Source organism: Aythya marila, assembly GCF_965140915.1.
Source record: "Aythya marila genome assembly, chromosome: 8".
In the NCBI taxonomy this organism is placed as follows: domain Eukaryota; kingdom Metazoa; phylum Chordata; class Aves; order Anseriformes; family Anatidae; genus Aythya; species Aythya marila.
This window is the reverse complement of record NC_139049.1, coordinates 17,622,028-17,636,754: the sequence shown is the minus strand read 5'-3', so window position 1 is coordinate 17,636,754 and position 14,727 is coordinate 17,622,028. Positions and strand designations below refer to the sequence as shown.

The following is a 14,727-nucleotide window of genomic DNA, read 5'->3' as shown; positions in this document are numbered from 1 at the left end:
AGTGCAGAAATCGCGGATTCAGGCTTAGATGAGTTTATACCATAATAAGGAAGTATTTGAAAAAGGCAAAAATTTGCAAGGCTTCTCCTAGACTAAATGGAAATTTGTTATGGCTTCTAACACAGTAGTGTTTAGTGTTTTTGTTGTTGTTTGTTTGTTTTGGTTGGTTTGGGGGGGGGTATTGCCAGTCATGATCTATTTAAACGTTTTGTACAGTACTGAGCAATGCAAGCACTCACCTTAATGCCTTGTGTTCCTGGTTCTCCTGGAGGACCATCTAGACCTCTAGGTCCCTGAATATTGAACAAGTGATTAGGAACATTAATTGCGTGTTATTTCGGGCTATCAGCAGGGAGATGAAACATAAACTATAGGAGAGGGAAACATGTTTTGTTGGCATGTACTCTGAAAATCCACAGGACAAAGAAAAACTTTCACTATATGTTAAGTGTAAAATAGAGCTTTAAATAATAAATTTAATTACTGGCTTACTATAATGTAAATGTAAGGTTTTCTTTTTGTTTGTTTTTAAATATATAAACAAGATGTTTAGGGACTCTGTTGGACCCAGCTTGCAGACAAATATTTTCCACTCATTTTCATCCACTTTTTAAGCATGCAACACATATTTAGAAGTATTTAGATGAACACTGGTTATATGGGGTGCTTGCTTTTGAGCATGTTGTACATGTAAAAAAATCCAGTTAGCTTGTAAGACTTTAAAACAGGCAGATAAAGTTCTTCCATTAGTAAACCAATCTGAGGCAAGATTAAAACCAATTTATAATCTCTCAGAGTGAATTGCTGTATTATTAAACTGTCTACTGTAAATTGATATTTTACAATCAATATATGAACAAAAACTATTACATTATGCTATGCTATTACAAATATAGCAAATATTTATTGCCAAGATGTTCAGATATGATTATTTAAGATTAGTAATGCAAATCCATTAGTTTACAAGCAAATAAAAGAATCCTTAAAATAGGTAACAAGCAAAAAGGAAAAGAACATTTTATCCACAGTGACTCAGGAGGGTATTTCCATAATTCTAAACACAATGAATGTTTGTATATAGAATACAAAATTAAAACCAGTTAACAACAATCTGAAACCAATGACCGCTTTAAATAAGAGCTAGATGAATATCAAGACAACAGAGCTGGGCTCTTTACAGCCGTATGCTGTGGGAGGATGAGAGACGACAGCTTTCCTGGTGACTTCTTGGCTGTGTTGGTACCAAGCAGAAGGAATTAGTACACTGCTATGGCATTACCTTGAGGAAATAGATCTGCATTTTCAGCGTGAACTACTCAGTTGTGGAGAACCTTACTTCTTGGGTCATGGTTTATAGTGCAGGGCATGCAATACAACTCTCTGGAATCAGATGTGGAAGTGTTCTATTAAGCAATAATGCAGGGCTTATAAAAAGACTTTGTTGGAAGTGCTGGAAATACATCTGATTTTATTTATATTACTTTCTCTTCAAAAAATGTTTGTGACTTCCATGTCCCTCTTGAGCTTCTGAGGTAAAAAATGGCAGAATTCTGTTCACTCTAACTTGGGTTTACCAATGAACATCAAAACCTATGTCAGAACAGGTGATGAACACCCACCTGCCCCTCTTTGGAGCTACACTAAAAGAAGGGGCTGGCCGGTAACTTGGAATCCAGAATCTGTTAGGTTTTGCTCTTGCAACAGAATTGTCTCAAGAAAAAGTCCTTCCTTTGAGTTGATGTATCATTACATCCCCTGGCCAAGCCATAATTATCCCATGAGAAGCTTATCTGCCAGCATTTCAGCACTGCTGCTGCCGGTCAGCATGAGGGAGAACACAGGAAACGCAGGATGAGGAAAAGGAACAGGCAGGGAAAGCTGTCTGAATACTTCTGAAACCTTGGACAGTTTTGGTCACAGCTTTTGTGAGGCAATCCTTTTGTTATCTTGGCCACCTTCTCCGTTTTGATGAAATAATGACTGAGTATTTACAGGCACTTTTTTTTTTTTTTTTTTTATAAACCAAAGGAGAAAAGAACAGATGCTATAAGAGACAACAACACTCCTGGCTGCTGCAGGGCTCTTGCTGAGAAAGGTACCAATCCAAAGACAACTAAAAGTCTATGGAGAAACTCCTAGGGACTTCAACATACTCAACGATCAGGACCAAAAGACTAACAGTGTTTTCAAGAGTGATGGAGGCCTTGATAAGAGAAACAGGACTGGGCCTCAAGTTGAGATTATGTAATTGTGTAAGCCGAATTACTGAATTATTATATAGCATTACTTAAAAGAAAGCTAAATATATGGATTAAATTAATTTCAGGTTACTGATCTGCTCTTTTTCTGTAACTGATACCTATAATGCACACCAAATGAATTGTGATGAAAGCTCAAGGAGGACTGAGCAGGTTTAGAGTCCTATGATCTGACATTGCTTTCAAGAGAAAGTTCTCCAATAATGGAAAGGAAAGTGAAGGTGGGAAGCCTTGAGATGAAATGAGGATGGGTCAATGAGCTGGGGGTAAGGGGAGATAGAAGTTCAAGAACAAGCTACAAAGGAATCCCCTCGGGAACATAGGGAGGGGAAAATTCAGAGTGTTAAATTATTCTGCAATTGCTAACCTTAAGTGTTTCTCAGACTTCTTAGATACATGGCCTCTCATTTGTCTTTGCATTCTCCACAGGGCCGATAAGATGAAATATTCAAGGAGGACACACTTTAATTGTATGAATTTGTGTAATAAAGAAATTTTATCTTCTATCACTAATAATACTAACAGATAGATCTTTTTTAAACACTTGTGACTTACTTTTAGTCATAACAGGGTTCATAGCCCATAGTTCGAGAAATGGCCCTGTCAGGAAACTGCATAGGATTCTGTCTGTATTATGCACTGAAGCCTTTCTGCAAGTCATACAGGTACTGCCACTTGAGTGGTGATGGCACGAGCAACCCAGTCATTAGGAAGAGAATGACAACTGACTTAAAAACTGCTAATCAAGTCAAGTGGTCTATCATTCAAAACACCAACCTTTAAATAATTTTGAATTGAAAATGAAGTAAAAGAAACCAACATGAAGCTCAGCTTCATGCCTGTTTTTAACCTACCCTTAGCCTGCCATAGAGTAGAGTGCTGGAATCCAAGGGAAAGCCAATTTAATATTCTATCAGAAGTACACCATAACATTCCTATAAATAGCACAGTGTGACTCATTATTGGCACAGATGCGTTGGATCTGTATCTTTTCCTACTATAACTAGGACAGAATGAGAGATGCACATAATTTGCCTGCTGTTATTTAATTTCGGTTGCAGCTGAGCTGAGGAGTAGGGCTGCCAAATGATTGCTACTACTGTTTTTCTTTGGCAAGAGTTCAGCTTTATTTCTAAAATGGAACATATTGCATGGAAAACTCAAGGATAATCAAATGAGAAAAAGTTCATATAAGAAGGCAAGAAATGCCAATCAACTCTTTTTGTTTTTCTCATCCTACTTCCTAGATATAAGAAGAGTAAAAATCACATTATAAGAGCACTATGCAGCTACTTATCTGTCTTAAAGAGCAGAATTCCAGGAAAATAAGAGCAGAAAAAAAATATTGCTTTTAAGCTTTAAAACAGCAAACATCACCCTGAAGAATACTAACTGCTCAGAAACTCAGAAGCTATTAAGATTTTTGCTTCAGTCTCACTCATGAAGCGAATCTAATGATACATGAACTCTTCCTCTCAAATTAAAGATAATTGTTGTGTTAATCGGAGGTTATCATATGGACAAAAAGCAGCACCAGTCTCTGGCATTCTAGTTTTCTTCTTACATTAACACACAGAACTAAAAAAAGTGCATCAATGGCTTCACGGCTGCCAACATTGCTACCAGCATGTTTTCCAGGAGTCTTGAACGTGAGCTGAGGAACCTCTGTGCTCAGGGGCACATCCACCAAAACCCCCTGACTGAGGCTCCCTACTCCCTACTCCATAGACTCCCAAAACCAGACAGCCTCCCTTCAGCTGGCCAGAACTCCCCAGCGTACTGGAGACTGAGCAGCTGGATGCTTTCAGGCAGAAGTAGGCTGCTGGGTAATCTTGGATGTGAACTGGTTGCTGAAAGGTCCAAAATTTATGAGATGAAGGAATTCCACTCTGTGACAGTGCAGAAGTGGAGGGTCAGCACTCCCAAGACTTCCTGCAGATTGCTGCTATGAAGACGGGGTAAGTTGTTTGAGTCACAGTGAAGGGGAATTTCCATATGCTTCTATTTAACTTCTGTATGTGACTGTGGTATGCATTTTTCCAAGGGCTGCCACACAGAGCTTAGGGTTCTTACACTTGTCATTCTGAATCCAGTGATGACAAATCCCAGATTTCAGGGGCCTCCAGATATTTTCCTTATGCTAGTGTCCACTACGGGTCTGATATTTTGATCTTGAGAGCTGAAAAAGTTCTCAATGGTTTCCTTGGGAGTTTGTTCACAGAGCCTGGAGACCTGGATCATCTCCAATACATGCTTACATGAAGCATTCACAATCCATGCTGGATGAAGGCAAAGGCACAAACCACAATTCTGAACCAGAACTTCCACAGAGCTTGTGATGTTTGGGATTTATTTTGAGTGATCTTTAATTATAAGCAATGTACTCCATGATGTGCTGCCAAAGTAATAAAGACTCCCTCAAAAATTCCTGTCTCAGTTGGCAGATGATGTGATACTCCTTAAATAAAATATCTCCTACCTTCAAAACAGAATCTAAATTACAATGAGTCTGTCCTCCACCCCACAGAAACAATCACCAGGTAGCAGATAATGCTGGGAGGGAGGAGAGTCTACAGGATTCACATTCATGTCAGCAGCTTGGTTCTGAATCCAGCTCTGGTGATGCTGGCAGATGGACTGCCAAGAGTGAAGAATCGAAAGGGGAGTTTCTAGGGGAATGCTGTGTCTGCTGGAATTAAAACATACATCAGCAGATCAGTTCCAATTTTAGAGACAACTGCTTACAGTAAGTTACTTTTCAGTTGGCCTTTGAACTCACTGCAACCTACAGGTGATTGGTGAAACAAACTCCAAAAGACAGATAAGGCCCAAAGGATTTTTCTTTTTCAAATGAAGCTCAAACATCATCATTTTACAGTGAAAATGGGTCTGCATACATTTACTCTTCCACGTGCCACTAGCCTGATGGCTAGAAGGGTGCGGCTTTACTGCTATTTTTGACAAACTTTGTAAAGCCAGTCAGAAGAAGGTCGTTCATGCTGTAACCGGAACCCTCTATACAATGAGTATAGAGGGTGTTCAAGATGCCTGCAGGAAGCCTGCAGGAAGCACCACCAGTGCTTCCTGCAGGCATCTTGAGCTCAAACTGCTAAAATAAGAGCATTCAAGCCCAGGAAATGACTGGTGGGGTTTATTAAGGAAAGTGTTTATGAAAATCATGAAGCCATCAATACCAAGGTAATAAATTGGAATACTTTCACTGAACTGGTTTTATGCACTGTGATCAAATGCTCGTACAATTTGATTAGGACAGACTCCCTCTTGGTTTATTTGGGCTTTGCATAAAATGGAAAAGAGCTTTCCATTTCTTTTTTTTTTTTTTTTTCAAAATGCAGCAATTGCAAATGACAGTCCAATTCAAAGTCAGAGATGCTGGACTACACCCTCTTCTGACTTTGCTCTTTCCTTTCACAGCCACTGAGGACTTCGATTTTATTTCCAAAGATATAAATGACATACTGATAAACAAAACAGTTTCCAAAACACTGTAACAGTCCAATGGTAGTCATAAATGGCAACGTTTGCATATTTACGCCTACAGAAAACAAGGCTATTTGCAATTTTTGTTCTGGTCCTGTTAGCTGAAATCAATGGCAAACCCCTATTTAACTGCAATGTGAGAAGAAATGAAGAATCATTTTGCTTCCTACATGGGATTACAAGTATCATCCGTCTGATGTCAGTACAAATGATTGGAGTCCAGAACAGAATTCAGTGGAAACACCTGTATGTGGGTCACACATCAGATTCATACATCAGTATTACTTACTCTTCTTCCCTTAGGTCCCTGTGGCCCTGGTGGTCCTCTTGTCCCAGAAGGTCCCTACATGTCAAACAAACTTATTATTGTCTTCTACAGACAGATTTCTAGAAGCTATGGTGTTCATGCACACTTAGTAATAGCTAATGCAGCCAACACAAATCACTAACCTCTACTCATGGTTCAAATTCAACTAATTGTGTTAGTACAATTTATCTATTAAAATCTAAATAATAGTCTCTATGTAAAATTTTATTCTGAATAAGAAAGCACACTGACTGTTGGATACCTTACTTTTGTCCAACGTCCAAAAATTCCTCCAACTTTTATTTCAGCAACATTATGTTCAAAGAGCCTAACAGTTGTGTATTGATGACCCACAGTCAAATTACAACACAATTACATAAGTAAATCAGAAAATATTTTTATTAATAATGAAACTAAATATGATATACATAAATTATATTAAGCATCAATGAATAAGATTGCTGTGTAATAATAAACCATCCTTAAAAAATGTAAGCCTCTTCTTTTCTCAACTGAGTAGTTTTTATATCAGTGAGTAAATGATATAATTACTTTTCCTGTCTCTCATGGATTATCCTGGTAAATAGCAGGTAAACAGACTTTGTGTCTGGATGGGTAAACTTTCATGACAGTTTTACAGACTGCAGCACCAACTGGAAAACATTCTTAATTCCAGCAAAGCATAAAGGCAACTTAATAATGGCACATTTTTTAACAAACCAAAGCACTATTTTATACCTACAGGTAATCCTTCAGGTCCCACAGGCCCAGGGCCTCCTGGAGGTCCTGGATAGCCCTAGAAATGAAATAAATAAAGAGAAGGACACAGTTTTATCAAAACTGTTATTACAACAACAGTAATAAATCCAGTTAGTTACCTGCAAAATTGGAGGTAAATTAATAAAATGTTTAATCTTGCAAAATTTATTCCCAAAACTTTGTTTAGAAAACAGAGATCCATTTGGATCCATTTGGGTATATCACAAAAATATCCAGATATTGGATATATCACAAAAAAACAGCCTAAGAATGTTTTTCCCTGCATATGGGCACTGGCTGACAGGGATTTCCTGAAACAAAGTCTGCTGAGTTCTAATTGATTTAATTATTTTAGAGTCACATTCACAAAATTAGTCATACAATTCTCAGAGAGATCCCAATAAGCAAAATTTCCTCTCCAGTACCACAATATATCAATGTGAGCTCCTCCTGATGAATAGAATTTTTGAAATGTCTAAAACTCACAAAGTGTTAGCTGGTTCTAGAAATAACTTTTTGTGGGACTACTGATTTTGGGGAGGAAAAATGTGATTAAAGTCAGTGGCTTAGAATAACACTAACCACTCATTTCAGTGGTCATTATATAAACCTAATGAGTCAGTTAACTGTGGCAACGCATCCCATAGGGTTTGTTAACCCCATCCAAAATCCTTGTGTCAAGGCTGTGACAATGGGAACAGAAAGTGGAAACAACCTGGTGTGGACAGAACTGGCCAAGACAAAACGCCAAGCACACCTCTTGTCCATCGCACACAGACCCACATCTGCAGCCTCTACAAAGAACCACTGAGGCTTCACCATAGCCTACCACATTACTGCCAGATAACACAGGGCAGAGTACCCACGCTAAGTCAACAGATAATGAGTATGTCAAACTACCAGCATGTCAGCTCTACACTGACTTTAATACTGTATAAAAGAAAAGTACAAAATAATCCCTGACAGAACACATAATCATGGTATGACCCCAGAGCCTCATCAGTAACATTGCTTTGAGACCAAAAAATTTTTTATAAAGGAACACTATGACCATGAGGGGAAGGTTAAGCATTACACATTGCCTACAACCTCCCTTCTTGTTTCCTTATAAACAGTTCGGTCTGTAAGCATTCTCTGTTCATTCTGGAACCACCATGATACTCGCAAACAAATGCACAGTCAAATCCTAACTACATCTCCTCAAGAACTTCCATGTGCATTTGGCAATGGCCACACATGTATAGCTTTATACTTCAGTGTTCTGATAACCCACCTAATATGACCGTGGACCTCTAGACTGCCAAATGATGCATGAAATGTTGCATCCTGATTTAGGACCAGTGGTGCTGTCAGAAAGTCAGTCCTCCCACCAGGGTGGTACCCATGGGCTGTCTGGGTACTTCTGTGCAGCAGAATTAAGAGGTTACTAGCCTGCCTACTAGAATAACTTGCATTACCCCAGCACATGTAATAAATTGTTCATTTACTTTCCTTCCTTTATTTATCTCTCCTTTCAATACAGTGTGTTTTATTTTTACTCCAAGTCTGCTGAAAGCTATTTTCAAAAACAGTTGTTTTGCTGCTTCATTCAACAGATCACTCAGAAGGCATTAAAGCTGCTAATGAAGCTCCTGGGGAATGATGCATCATAAATACTACTCTTTTCTATAAGGCTTGCACAGTCAGAAGGGTGAGAATTTATCACTGTTTTGGAAAGTAGATTGCCACTGTAAGTAGTGTAAATATGGATTCTACATTACTTGTGACTTACCGTGACACCTTTCTCTCCAGGAGGACCTACTGGTCCTGGACTGCCTCGCTCTCCCTTTAATGAAAAATTAAAAACAAAATAACAGTGAGTGCTCTGTCCCATGTCCATTGTTATGGACATATTCTTGTTGGATATACTGTCAACAAGGCTAACCTGCACTAACAATGTAACAGTGATAACAGTGATGCAAAAAGACTTGTATCAGATTATAGTCGATAATCTATAAGCAACTTGATTGCTCAAGGAAACAACTACTTGCTGAGCGTAATACCACCACTGGTTTAGGGACTGCTCTTCAGGAACAGAAGCTTTTTTTTTTTTTTCTTTTCAATAAATGATAAAATTGAGTTGGTGTGTCTTCCATTTTCTTAGATGACCAGAGAATAGATTCGGTACTACTTCAGTCTCCATAAACTGCTGCTGGCAGATCCCTTGTCTCTGTTGCATATACCACATTCTTTAACCCATAAACCTTGCCATGGAAAACAAAACAAAAAAAATGCATTCCCGTCTACCTCATTTCTTCAACATGTATTGGGAAAAACAGAGATTTAAGAGCAAGGCAGCAGCAGAATCAATTGGAGTAGGTGGAGTAAAAATGGTCTCATTCTTGCAAATGTTTTCATTTGTTATTCACTTCGCATCCAGCCCAAGTTCTATGCCCATAGATTTCTTCTATTGCAAAGATGACACTTCTATTACAGCATTATCACTATGTCATATATAATACCTGTATTCATTACATACTTTAAAGGCACATTTCTTTAAAAGAACTGTGCTCAAAGTACATTCATCATTTAAAACCACATAACACTTCTGCACCACAGTATTTAATCCATAAAAGAGGAAGATCAATTCTACAGACCCAGCATGGTAATGAAAATAATTACTGTACCACGAAGAAGATTGCTTCCATTTGCTGATAGATTAGCCTTTTTCTCTCTTCCCTCCCCCTCCTACTTAAACTAGCAGCAGTATCCCAAGGTAATCTTTGTTGGGTAAAATGTAATTGCGAAGAACAAGAATCCTTTGATGCTGAATTCTAAGACGATATTGCGATTAAAACCATATGACAGTTTTCTAAATTTTTAGTTTAAAGAAACAGTGCTTTCCACTGATGTATTTCTGTTCATATATTATATAAACTGACAATAAAAAATTATCATCAAATTTTCATGGGTGCTCAAATAAATTGCAAAGACTTTTACAATGAGATCTCTTTAAATAGCAGCCACCAGTCCAGGTGAAATAATTCAGCCCTGGAGGGCAGGAATAAAAATGGTGCTGGATCATTCCAACAATGATGTTTTTATTATAATTGAAGCTGACATGCAGTCCCGTAATAGTTTCCTGTTTTTGAGTTTTAAAATATTTCACCTAAATAAAACCATGTCAAATATGCTTAAGCTATTTATACTGTTCTAGTCAGGTTGTCTGCCAAACTTTGCTTTCATAAACACAACTGTTACTGCACAGCAGACAAAACTAACAATGTTGCCTTCATTACTCAGTTAATGCATACAGCCAAATTTTATCTTTTTACATTCATCTCTTAACTACATAGCAGGGCTTAATCAGCAACTATCGAATACACCAAGTATAATTTGTGCCAGTTTTGTGAACCAACAGCAGTGGATGGTAAAGCAAGTGTCATGACATGAACAAGGTATTGAATCTATCAACAATCTGTCAGATTTGATATCTTATCATTTAATACATCCCTGTTCTCTGAAATAGCCACACAAATGCTAGCTTTGTCTGGGGACAGTAAATGATCTGTCACCAATATTTTATCTCCTCAATGATTTTTAACTCTGATTTTTGCTGCTGAACAGTCAGATACATTTTTCTACCTTTTCACCAAGGTTTCCGGATGGCCCAGTTTCTCCAGGAAAGCCTGCTGATCCCTGCGATAAAAAGTAAGGAGAATTATTAGTGCAATGTCCAAGTTCATGGCTGGCACATCCCCAAAAACCTGGCAATGGAGCATGGTACAGTTCTTCATCCCTGAGAATTACTGGTCTATTTGTCTAAGGGCTCATGGGAGGAAGTGATGATTGCACAAGCTAACCTGGCTTACAGTCCAGGCAAGAGGATCACTGCATTTAGACTCATCAACAATAAGTGGCTACTTATAGACATTGCATTAATTTAATGATACCATGCCACCACCTAGGTCTGCCTCTGAAGTCAATCTCACAGTGCTAGAAGCTTTGCAAACATAAAATTAAAGGTAGTAATTGCTCTGCTAGCCCTTGAGTCTAACCACAAAGTTCAAGGTGAATAAATTCAGTAGAACAAAGTAAAAGACAGTGAAAAACGATATTGGAGGAGGTGTTGCCAGAATTTCCCTTTAACTGTCATAGCCCTGAACACCTTTGAGATCAGAGCCTTCCAGCCCTTTTAAAAAGGGAATAAAACTCTCTCCTGAGACTCTCCCACAAATTTCCACTGTGTAGAACAGAACCACCACATGGAATGGGAAACAAGGTATGAAGTACCTTTAACAATCTTATTCCCAGTGCTTGCAATAACTCCACTATTATCAAACTAAGAAATAGAAAATAAGTTATAGTGCAAGGTCCCAGCTATAAAAAGTATGGAACGCTGAGCTTGAATAGGTGTCCAGAGTATATTGAATGAATGCACACAAAAGATGACAGAAACGTGGAAGCTCCTAGAAGTCCATAATACACAACTGGCTTGTCTGTAACACTCTGAAAGGCACTGTACAAACAAAACAGCAATTCACACGTTAGCATTGCTGTCTCTACACGTGTAGAAATGTACTGGCTTAACTAGCACTGGACTGGCACTAAAGTGAGTTGTTTTGTGTTTTTTTTTTGTTGTTGTTGTTGTTGTTTGTTTGTTTGTTTTTGTTTTTAATATAACTCCTACATGACTCCTATGTTCCCTAGAACAGTTATATTCTTTTCATAAGCCTAGTATAATAGTGTTTGTGTTGTTTGTTTTTTTTTTCCCATAGAATTCATTTCATATCAGAAAGACAACATTTCAGTCTGAGAATTGTCTTTGAAAATAAATACATTTTTCAGCTATTTATCTGTATAATTTCAGCACAGTTCAGCCTCAAGTACTTTAGCATGACAGGTGCAAAGTAACTAAGGCTTCAGGATTGCTTTTTATTTTCTTAATTTTTTTTTTTTTTGGACTACTAGCTACTCTGGAAATCTCATAGTTTAAATTATTGCAATGAGCCACTGAGATAGCCATCTTTGAGGTTGATAACACTGGCACAAGTAAGTTTGTGGAAGAGCTAAACAGACAAACAGGCACCTCAATGGATGTTGGAGTAATGTATTGTATGTCTGAACTTTTGTATTATGTGTCAGTCTAAGACGTCTCTTGGCAGCTGTTAAAGATTTGTTCTGGTGATACTGGCACTAAGGCAATGCTCAGAGGTCACTGGCAGAAATTAGGGACTTTGTGACTAACTTTGAGAACGAGAGCTACCACTGCTGCCATGACTCACAACTGACAATGGGCCTTAATACGAAGCATAGATCTGTGAGACAAAGAATTACCCTGTACTCTTGCTCATCAAGATGAGGGCTGTAAAGGTCTGGTTTCGAAAGGCTGAAGACTAATCACTTTGATTTTCTTATTCCAGAAAGGGAGTAAGATGTAATCAGAGCCAAGATGTAACTCAAGACCTGTTCTCTCTCCACAGAGACACTCCTGAGTGCCCAGTCAATGCCACGCTGTTTAGAAGGCTGAAGATGCCAATTGGAAAGATGGGTAGCTGTGCCCCATTTGCGTGCAGAGAAATATTTACTATAAAGCCCCTGATCAAGTCCCCTTTTCAATCCAGAAGTATTGTGTTTCTCAATAAGTTGCTCTGGTGTGAGAGGGAAGGAATGACTAGGAAGCAGCAACTGTGAACATGCTATTTTGTTACCCAGCACATTAGCCTTAGCCTACAATGCCTTCCAGAGCGAGGACAAAAGTTGGCTATGAAGCATAAAGTTTTCTACATGCTGTCCCTCAAAAGAAACTAATTAAATAAAGAAAATTCACAGTACAAACACTAAGAGAAAGTAGGTTTTTGTGGTGATAAAAAGAAGGAAAAGAAACGTTGTGTGACAGGAAGTGGATACATATGGAAAGCAAAACAATACTGAACAAGAACTGAAGCTAAAGAAATTGGAAAAGCAATAGGGACTTCAGGAGGAATAAAGGAGAAAATTCATGACAGATTAACTAAACCCTCTTTCACTTCTCCATCCAAAAACAGAGATAAGTGCCCAAGACTGAGACAATGCTAGGGCAGGTACCAGCAGAAGCAAGAGGGAAAAAAGTTTACCTAGGAATATCATTTTAGTTTTCAAAACAATTAGTAGCATACAGTGAAGAGAAAGTGCAATCAGAAAGAAAAGCATCCTGTTCCATTAATATATTAGCCATAAAGTGATGTTTTCCCTATGGACTGTCTTTAAGATCACATGGCTCCTTAAATCTCAGTTTTGGGTTGGTTTGTTATAGAAACAAGCCACTAAGACTGGGCTAAAGTTTCAACCCTCTTTCCTTCTTATGTAAGAGGATGAACACACTCCAAGGCACATTTGTTGAGTCAGTGTCTTCCAGAATCCCTTCAATCCTTTGTGAATCCGTGGTGGACTCAGAAAATCAAATCAAAAGTATTAGGCAACAGAAAAGTAAACCAAAAAAACAACCTTGAAATGTTTAAAAAATCATGGTTTTAAACCTAATAAAAAAAAAAAAAAAGTCAAACTTTCATTTACAAAGATATATGTAAAACTCTACAATGACAATAACAGCATTTTAGAAACCTTCTTGACAGAAGCATTTTCATGGAAAATCAGAGAACAGATATCACAATTAACACATGTCTAAGACAGACAAAACATCTTGCCAGCACATATGCTCCATGTTAGAAACTGGACTGTAGCTGAATAATTGAAAACACACAGAATACTTAATGAAAACCCAAGTTTGGAGTAATCCATTGAAAAGCTTGGTAGTGAGGAACAAATATTTAGCTGATTCCAAAAGTTCCTGTGGAAGCAGTTGCATATCAGGTTGTATGCTAACACAATCTTCTGTCTTAAGCGAAAACTTTCCAATCCAACATCATTTCATGAAGAATTCAGCATTTTCAAATATCCTCATTCTGTGTTCTTTTAATGAGATTTCACAAATAAATTTTAAATTTCATTTTTCCACATTAACTTTATTCTTTGAAATTCTTTTGAGTATTTTTAATTAATTTTCATTAAAATCTACCCTTAACCTGTGCATTCTACTTCCCTCCATATCCAGCAAGGTCATCACCTCTGCCTGCTTATTTTATTTCCCACTTAAACATTTCTTGAGAGCCCAACAGCTTCATACTGCATGAGGGACTTTATGACACATACAAAAAAAGCAGATGAGCAAACATTAAGGTTTGAATTTAACAGATCAAAACTTATTTAACAATGCTTGAAGATTCACATAACTACCTCTGTTAAAATAAAAGCCAAGAACAATAGGAAGAAGAAGGAAGAATGGGTGCTCTAACAGTCAGCTTCTACTAGTTCATAATCAGCTGATATATAGAAAAATACCTCTACAACTCAAAATAAAAAATAAGTTTTAAGAAATAAATATTAATCTAAGCTCAGTTTTACTAGCCAAACGTAACAGTACTTAAAAGTATTTTTAAAACTGACCTATCTGGACCCTGGTACCATACGCACTAATTCTGGATCACCCTTGTAACAGCTGTGACTTTGATTAGGCCTGGACACAGATGAGGAAGAAAGCCTGACAAAGGGTTTATGCTGGCTGCTATTTGGGCTTCATATAATCTGTAGTAGAAAAAAATGTAGCTGATCTGTCAGGAAGGAGGTGTTGTGGACAGTTGATACCAGCTCTGGGATTAAAAAAAACAACAACACAAAACCAAAAATCCTAACATTTGTTAGTCATAGGTTTCTGGTAAATTTCTATTGGTCCAGTGCTTTCATGCAGCTCTGTTAGTGATCTGACCAAAATTAGTATATTGTCGAACCACAGACAGGCTTTTGAAACCAAAAGACTTGCAATAACGCCTTTGTGTAGAACATCTGCTCACTGCTGTACCTGTACCAGGTACGAACTAAATGGAG

General features: G+C 37.8%; 1 protein-coding gene across 1 annotated transcript in view; it reads right to left on the bottom strand.

Annotated features, from left to right (window-relative positions):
* Positions 1–14,727, bottom strand: part of COL24A1 (collagen type XXIV alpha 1 chain) — a 134,805-nt gene that overhangs the window by 41,976 nt on the left and 78,102 nt on the right. The window contains exons 25-29 of the mRNA XM_082765828.1: positions 10,450–10,503; positions 8,597–8,650; positions 6,809–6,862; positions 6,049–6,102; positions 240–293 (exon numbers count right to left, since the gene is read on the bottom strand). Coding sequence (XP_082621954.1) covers positions 240–293; positions 6,049–6,102; positions 6,809–6,862; positions 8,597–8,650; positions 10,450–10,503 — 270 coding nt within the window. The remainder of the gene's footprint in view (positions 1–239; positions 294–6,048; positions 6,103–6,808; positions 6,863–8,596; positions 8,651–10,449; positions 10,504–14,727) is intronic.